General features: G+C 32.9%; 2 protein-coding genes across 2 annotated transcripts; one reads left to right on the top strand and one right to left on the bottom strand.

Annotated features, from left to right (window-relative positions):
- Window positions 1–526: 526 nt before the first annotated feature.
- Window positions 527–964, top strand: LOC107788360 (uncharacterized). Its single transcript, XM_016610037.2, has one exon. It carries the CDS (start codon window positions 527–529, stop codon window positions 962–964), a length of 438 nt encoding a protein of 145 aa, XP_016465523.1.
- Window positions 965–1,906: 942 nt separating this feature from the next.
- On the bottom strand, window positions 1,907–2,601 carry LOC142175688 (CLAVATA3/ESR (CLE)-related protein 40-like). The gene is made up of 3 exons (XM_075242611.1): window positions 2,360–2,601; window positions 2,191–2,234; window positions 1,907–2,064 (listed from the first exon to the last, which is right to left on the bottom strand). The coding sequence occupies exons 1-3, from the start codon at window positions 2,451–2,453 to the stop codon at window positions 1,957–1,959; spliced, it is 246 nt and encodes an 81-aa protein (XP_075098712.1). The 5' UTR covers window positions 2,454–2,601; the 3' UTR covers window positions 1,907–1,956.
- Window positions 2,602–8,843: the final 6,242 nt, after the last annotated feature.

Below are 8,843 nucleotides of genomic sequence, written 5' to 3'. Positions count from 1 at the left end.
CAATCCCTTCTTCCTTTGGTTAACCTAAAATGTAAATCGAACCTAGAATATTTGGTCATCAAAACCAAAATATATTCAATTATCAGGTAGCACTAGGCTCTCGACTTGGTGTTTAGTTAGGAGGAGGGTATAGGAGCGGAAAAAGCTTGCTATTTAAGTTGGGCGGAGGGTAGGGGACGGCCCCATCCTCCCCAGAATTCATAAACAGTGAGCCAACTGGAGTCGAGCCAAAAGCCCACAGTGAATTGCTCATTTTTTAGGGGAAAAAAAACAATGCTCTCGACTTCACAATAACCAAATGACCAGGCTTAGTTGTCAGTAGTCTTGAGACTCCCAATCCCTACAAATAAAAAAGTTTTGGAGTAAGAGGTGTATAAACTGATGATCACTTTTTCCTAGTTTTGATCATTCAATTACCTTATATTGAGTGGTATGTAACAACTAAAATTTGACAGTTTCAGGTTTTTGTTTGTTCTTATACACCGGTCTGAAGTATTCTGCCAATTGAAGTTTTGGTAACGCATCCATGAGTTCGCACCAGCCTAATTCAGTTGACGACATTTTCGACTCATCACTGAACTTAGAGGACACTCATTACAAGGAAGGTTATTCTGAAGGCTATTCTAGCGGCCTAGCTTCGGGTAAAGATGAAGGCCGTGAGGTGGGGCTGAAAACAGGGTTCGAAGTAGGTGAGGAGTTAGGTTTTTACAGAGGTTGCGTTGATATCTGGAATGCTGCAATTCATATACAACCAAACTGCGTCTCGTCGCGTGTGCAGAAAAGCATCAAACAGATGGATGAATTGCTTCAAAAGTATCCTGTTTCTGAACCGGAGAACGAGTCTGTCACTGATATTATGGACTCATTGAGGTTGAAATTCAGAGCTATATGTGCAACATTGAATGTTAAGTTGGAGTATAATGGGTACCCCAGAGCTTCTGATGTCAAGAATTCAGGATTCTGATTGGTTCAAATATTAAATGAAGAAAAAAACAGATCATTTTTTGTCTTTTTTCGGAATTGGTTTGATTGAAGTAGAAGGTATGTAAACATTTTATATTCATGTGCATCTAATCATTTCCTACCCCTTAAGTATCTCTGTATCTGAAATAGCAGGGCGAGAGAACGATGTCGTATCCCAAAGCACATTTCCTGTCAACTTTCCACATATTTTGGCATTATTTTAAGCAACTTTTTTTGGTCAAACAAAACAGGCAATGTTGATTTGATTCCAAAATTCACATTTTCCTCTTTGTTAATAGTGAAAGCACAGAGGAAGAAGTGACCAATCAACATAAGATTTTCATAAGAAAACTGCAAAATAAGAAGGAAAAAGAATCCTGCAAAAAGTCACAAGTCTCTTCCTATTAAAGCATTCGTTCTGTCAGCTATTCATGTATTTTGGATCATTCTAAAGGAATCCTTTTGAATAGAGAGGGTCAGGTTTTTCTAAAAGTAATGCTCTATTCAACCAAAAAAAAGGAGGGGGGGGAATGGATACTTTAATATGCTTCTTTATTGATCTTTTCTAAATTAGAAGATTTGCATTCCAAATCACCCGATAAAATTTAATTTGTAAAAAAGGAGCATTATGATAGCCCATGTCAAAATACATCTTTTTCAGCTATTCTTTGAACACTTTCAGATAAGTTCAAATTAACCAAAAAAGGCAAAACAAGGGTCATAGATAACAATTAGAAGGAGGAAAAACAATCAAAATGAACTCCACTAGTACATCCTATTTTTGAATTTTCCAAATTCCACAACTTAAAATTTGAATAGAAAGAAAATTAATACCTATTTAAACGAGCAAAAGCTTCTAAGTAAGAGAACTTGTCTATTCCATAGTTGAACCACAAATATAGACAACATTGAATATAAAAGATAAAATTTCATAGTAAAAGGGTTTGACAGAAGATGAGAGTGAGCACCAATATTATTGTTTAATAGTAATATTTATGGAACTTTTGGAAGGTGGTTGTGATGAAGAGGGTCAGGTCCTGTTGGAATTTGTCTTGCTGATTCTTCTGACACTTCATTATTAATACTCCTCTTCCCTTCTTTCTGTTAAATCCCCCAAAACAACAAAAAGACCAAGAAATTAGAGGGAAAAAACACTCAATTATCAAAAGCTCAAATCTTTTTCTGTTTTTTTTTCTAAACGAAATCCACTTTGAAGTTGATAAATACCTGAATCTTTTCATCTGGAAAACCCCCTTTTACTTCTTGACCAACTGAAAAAATAGATACATAACATTCTCATAAATAAGCATATTGTAGAGTGATAGATAGAAAGAGGGACTTTCACTCTCTGTGTCACTGTGTGTGTGTGTGTGAGAGAGAGAGAGAGAGAGTTTACATGGAGGAAAGCCAAGAACAAAGGGTGCTGAAACCGCCATGAAAATCATCAGGACATAGAACAATGACATTGTAAAAGCTCCTAAATACGCCATTTTTATCTCTGTTTTCTCACGTAGTGGCAGGCTGGTTACTCTTTCATATCTAGAGATTTTAAGTTTAAAGGGAATGAGAACAAAAAATTGTTGTTTTTGAACTATATTTGAATATTTAAATACTGGAAGTTCCCTTTGGACTGGATAATTTTGAAAACCAAAGGGGAATAAAATTTGTCGTTTCAACAGAGGCATATAATGATAGTACGATGTTTTTGTCTGTTTATACAGACGACGAGAGGGAAAACATAAAACGTCCACAATTGTTGCAACAACGTTATTCGTACAAGATGTGGAGATAAATGATTGGTTCATAAGAAATAATAGTACGGAATGTGATACTCCCAATCATTTGATGCTGAGTGACAACATTAATATTTTCTGTCCTATGAAGAAGACTGATTGCTCATTATTTCGTGTAAAAAGGTGTGATCCTTGTTTTCATCTCCTTGACAAGATATTTGGACATTTTAAAATTTATTTTAATCTTTTTCATTTGGGGTTTTTACAGAGCAAAATTTTATAATCAGTCGGGTCAAACTTATAACACCCGATAGCCCAAAATTATAATATACATTTGATAGCCCAAAAGTAATTTTAGTGGTTAGCCATCGAATTATACATCTGACCCATCATGAAAAATTGGGTGTGCAAGCCTTGTACAAAGGTTTATAAGACGGTTCCATACTTTGGAGTTCTCATGGGTTTTCTTGGCAGGGGTGCTACCCCAGTTCGCTATTTGAATCATTCCCAATTCAAGGCGATTGTGATAAGAAATATTGTTTTTTCTTATGAAAAAATAGTGCTGATTTTAGGTGATTGATGATGTGGCTCACACTTTGCGAAACACTGAACTGAATCGTTCAACTAGCAACACATTTGAATTTATGGGCTTGCAGCAACATAAGAGATCAAAAATGGGTAAATTCAGATTAGGCTTCTATAATGAAAAGGTGTGGGCTACTACAGAGGTATTTTGGACTCGGGAGTATAAACCTCTGATGCTTCGTGAATTTGATTCGGAGCAATCTGAGTCGGGAAGTGACCAGGATTGAGATCAGATTTTTATTATACAAAATAGATTGTCATTATACAAAAACAATATACTAAATAGACTGTCACTATATAAAATATACTAAATAGACTACCACTATACAATTTATATACAATAGACTATCACTATACAAAATATATACAAAATAGATAGTCACTATACAAAAAATATACTAAATAGACTGCCACTATATAAAAATATACTAAATAGACTGCCACTATATAATTTATATACAATAGACTGTCACTATACAAAATATAACAAAATAGACTTTCACTATACAAAATATATACTAAATAGACTATTACTATACAAAAAAATATATAAAGTAGACTATCACTATACAAAAATATACTAAATAGACTGTCATTATAAGATATATATACAAAATAGATTATCATTATACACAAAAAAGTAGAAAATAGATATTTTTGGCTCTTAGATGTAATATGTTTAGGTCGGAGGGCCATTTCGGGTCAATAGGGGAAAATATGAGCTATTAAAAATTTGAGGGGCTATAGAGGGTCATTTTCTCATTTTTTAGCAAAATTTACTTATACCCACTCGGGCTAAACTTATAATACCTGGTAGCTCAAAATTATAATATACATTTTATAACTCAAAAGTAATTCTAGTGGCTAACCACCGAATTATATATCTGACCCACAATATACTCGGTTATCATGAAAGATTGGGTTTGCAAGCCTTGCACAAAGGTATATAAGATGGTTCCATACTTTGTATTTTTCATTGGTTTTCTTGTCAGGGCTGCTACCCCAGTTCATTATTTGAATCCTCCCCTATTTAAGGCGACCGTGGTAAGAAATATTGGTTTTTCATATGAAAAAAAATAGTAATGAATTCAACGCAGTTAATTAATCTAGAGTGTTATTAATAAAGAAAAAACTATTTCTACTCATTTTAGGTGGTTGATGATGTGGCTCACACTTTGCGAAACATTAGGCCGATCGTTCAATAGCATTACATTTGAATTTAAGGGCTTGGAGCAAACATAAGAGACCAAAAATGGGTCAATTCAGATTAGGCTTCTATAATGAAAAAGTCTGGGATCAGGAGCAGTATTTTGGACTCGGGGTATAAACCTCTGATGGTTCATGAACTAATTCGGAGCAATCTGAGTTAGGAAGTGACCAAAATTGAAATCTGATTGTCATTATACGAAATAAAATGTCAATGTGCAAAACAAATATACTAAATAAACTGTCACTATACAAAATAGACTGTCAATATACAAAAATATACTGAATAGACTACCACTATACAATTTATATACAATAGATTATCACTATACAAAATGTATATAAAAAATAATCTGTCAATATACAAAATATATACCAAATAGACTGTCACAATACAAAAATATACAAAATAGACTATCACTATACAAAAAATATACTAAATAGACTGTCATTATACAAAATATATATTAAATAGTCTATCACTATAAAAAAAATACAAAATAGGTATTTCGGGTTATTAGATATAATATGTTTGGGTGGAGGGCCATTTCGGGTCAATAAGGGAAAACATGGACTACTAAAATTTTGAGGGGCTATAGAGGGTCATTTTCTCATTTTTGAGCAACATTCATTTATAGCCACTCGGGCCAAACTTATAATAAGCGGTACCCCAAAATTACAATATATATTTTATAGCCCAAAAGTAATTTTAGTGGCTAGCCACCAAATTATACATCTGACCCACGATATACTCAGTTATCATGAAAGACTGGGTGTGCAAGCCTTGTACAAAGGTAATAAGACGGTTCCTCACTTTGGAGTTCTCATGGGTTTTCTTGTCATGAGTGCTACCCCAGTTCGTTATTTGAATCCTCCCCAATTCAAAGCGACCGTGGTAAGAAATATTGGTTTATCATATAAAAAATACTACTGAATTCAACGCAGTTAATTAATCTAGAGTTTTATTAATAAAGAAGAAATTATTTCTACTGATTTTAGGTTGTTGATGATGTGGCTCACACTTTGCGAAACATTGAGTCGATTCATTCAATAACATCAGATATGAATTTACGGGTTTGCAGCAACATAAGAGACCAAAAATGGGTCAATTCAGATTAGTCTTCTATAATGAAAAGTGTGAACTACTGCAGAGGTATTTTGGACTCGGGAGTATAAACCTCTGACGGTTCATAAAGCTAATTAGGAGCAATCTGAGTTGGGAAGTGACCAAGATTGAGATCAGATTGTCATTATACAAAATAGACTGTCATTATATTAAACAAATATACTAAATAGACTGTCACTATACAAAATAGACTGTCAATATACAAAAATATACTGAATAGACTGCCACTATATAATTTATATACAATAAATTGTCACTATATAAAAAATAGATTGTCAATATACAAAATATATACCAAATAGACTGTCACTGTACAAAAAATATACAAAATAGACTATCACTATAAAAAAAAATATACAAAATAGACAGTCATTATACAAGATATATATTAAATAGTCTATCACAATATAAAAAAATATAAAAAATAGATATTTCGGGCTAGTAGATGTATATGTTTGGGCCGGAGGGTTCGGGTCAATAAGGAAAAATATGGGCTATTAAAAATTTGAGGGGCTATAGAGGGTCATTTTCTCATTTTTGAGCAAAATTCATTTATAACCACTCGGGCCAAACTTATAACACGCGATAGCCCAAAATTATAATATATATTTTATAGCCCAAAAGTAATTCTAGTGGCTAGCCACCAAATTATACATCTGACCCACAATATACTCGTTTATCATAAAAGATTGGGTGTGCAAGCCTTATACAAAGATATAAAGACGGTTCCATACTTTGAAATTCTCATGGGTTTTCTTGTCAGCGGTGCTATCCCAATTCTTTATTTGAATCCTCCATAATTCAAGGCGACCATGGTAAGAAATATTATTTTTTCATATGAAAAAAATAGTATTGAATTAAACGCAAATTAATCTAGAGTGTTATTAATAAAGAAGAAATTAATTCTACTGATTTTAGGTGGTTGATGATGTGACTCACACTTTGCGAAACATTGAGCCGAATCATTCAACTAGCAACACATATGAATTTATGGGCTTGCAGCAACATAAGAGACCAAAAATGAGTCAATTCAGAATAGCTTCTATAATGAAAAAGCGTGCGCTACTGCATAGGTATTTTGGACTCGGGAGTATAAACTTCCGATGGTTCATGAAGCTTATTCGGAGCAATCTGAGTCAGGAAGAGACCAAGATTGAGATCAGATTGTCATTATACAAAATAGACTGTCATTATACAAAATAATATATCAAATATACTGTCACTATACAAAATATATGCAAAATAGACTGTCACTATACAAAAATATATTAAATAGACTACCACTATACAATTTATATATAATAGACTGTCACTATACAAAATATATACTAAATAGACTGTCACTATACAAAAATATACTAAATAGACTGCCATTACAATTTATATATAATAGACTGTCACTATATGAAATATATACTAAATGGACTGCAACTATATAAAAAATATATAAAATAGACCGTCATTATGCAAAAGATATTCTAAATAGACTACCACTATAAAATATATAAACAAAATAGACTATCACTATACTAAATAAATATTTCGGGCATTTAGATGTAATATGTTTGGGCCGAAGGACCATTTCAAGTCGATAGGAGTAAACATGGGTTATTAAACTTTTGAGGGGCTATAGAGGGTCATTTTCTCATTTTTGAGCAAAATTCATTTATAGCAACTCGGGCCAAAATTATAACAACCGGTAGCCCAAAATTACAATATACATTTTACTGCCCAAAAGTAATTCTAGTGGCTAGCCACCGAATTATACATCTGACCCAAAATATACTCGATTATCATGAAAGATTGGGTGTGAAAGCCTTATAAAAAGGTATATGACATACTTTGGAGTTCTCATCGATTTTCTTGTAAGGGGTGCTACCTTAGTTCGCTATTTGAATTCTCCCCTATTAAAGGTGACTGTGATAAGAAATATTGGTTTTTCATATGAAAAAATAGTACTGAATTGAACGCAGTAAATTGATCTAGAGTGTTATAAAGAAAGAAGAAATTATTTCTACTGATTTTAGGTGGTTGAAGATGTGGCTCACACTTTGCGAAACATTTAGCTGAATCGATCAACTAGCATTACGTACGAATTTATGGGCTTGCAGCAACATAAGAGACCAAAAGTGGGTCAATTCATATTAGGCTTCTGTAATGAAAAAGTGTGGGCTACTGCAGAGGTATTTTGGACTCGGGAGTATAAACCTCCGATGGTTTATGAAGCTTATTCGGAGCAATCAGATCGGAAAGTGACCAAGATGGAGATCAGATTATCATTATACAAAATAGAAAGTCATTATACAAAATATATACTAAATAGGCTGTCACTATACAAAATAGACTGTCACTATACAAAAATATACTAAATAGACTATCACTATACAAAAATATACTAAATAAAGTGTCATTGTACTATTTATATGCAATAGACTGTCACTATACAAAATATATATAAAATAGACTGTCATTGTATAAAATATATACTAAATAACTGTCAGTACACCAAAATATACAAAATAGAACGTCACTATATAAAAAATATACTAAATACACTATCACTATGCAAATATGTACAAAAATAACTATCAATATATAAAAAAAATATACAAAATAGACATTTCGGTCTATTAGATGCAACATGTTTGGGCCAAAAGACTATTTCGGGGCAATAGGGGAAAATATGGGCTATTAAAATTTTGAGGGGCTATAGAGGGATATTTTCTCATTTTTTAGCAAAATTCATTTATTGCCACTCGGGCCAAACTTATAACACAGATAGCCCAAAATTACAATATACATTTATATCCCAAAAGTAATTCTAGTGGCTAGCCATCGAATTATACATCTGACCACAATATACTCAATTATCATGAAAGATGGGGTGTGCAAGCCTTGTACAAAGGTATATAAGACGGTTCCATACTTTGGAGTTCTCATGGGTTTTCTTGTCAGGGGTGCTACCCTAGTTCGTTATTTGAATCCTCCCCGATTCAAGGCAACTGTGGTAATGAATATTGGTTTTTCCTATGAAACAAATAGTACTAAATTCAATGTAGTTATTTAATCTAGAGTGTTACTAATAAAGACGAAATTATTTCTACTGATTTTAGGTAGTTGATGATGTGGCTCACACTTTGCGAAACATTTAGCCGAATCTTTCAACGAGCATCACTTATGAATTTATGGGCTCGCAACAACATAAGAGACCAAAAATGGGTCAATTCACA

The sequence above is a fragment of the Nicotiana tabacum genome, chromosome 22, assembly GCF_000715075.1.
Source record: "Nicotiana tabacum cultivar K326 chromosome 22, ASM71507v2, whole genome shotgun sequence".
Classification (NCBI taxonomy): domain Eukaryota; kingdom Viridiplantae; phylum Streptophyta; class Magnoliopsida; order Solanales; family Solanaceae; genus Nicotiana; species Nicotiana tabacum.
This window is presented reverse-complemented; position numbering and strand designations above follow the sequence as displayed.

Bases quoted from the DNA above. Each gene is read 5' to 3' on its own strand.
- LOC107788360 (XM_016610037.2), top strand. From the start codon at position 527: ATGAGTTCGCACCAGCCTAATTCAGTTGACGACATTTTCGACTCATCA.
- LOC142175688 (XM_075242611.1), bottom strand. From the start codon at position 2,453: ATGGCGTATTTAGGAGCTTTTACAATGTCATTGTTCTATGTCCTGATG. The intron at 2,235-2,359 runs GTAAACTCTCTC...CTATTTTTTCAG, and splicing joins TGTTCTTGGCTTTCCTCCAT to TTGGTCAAGAAGTAAAAGGG. The intron at 2,065-2,190 runs GTATTTATCAAC...GGGATTTAACAG, and splicing joins TTCCAGATGAAAAGATTCAG to AAAGAAGGGAAGAGGAGTAT.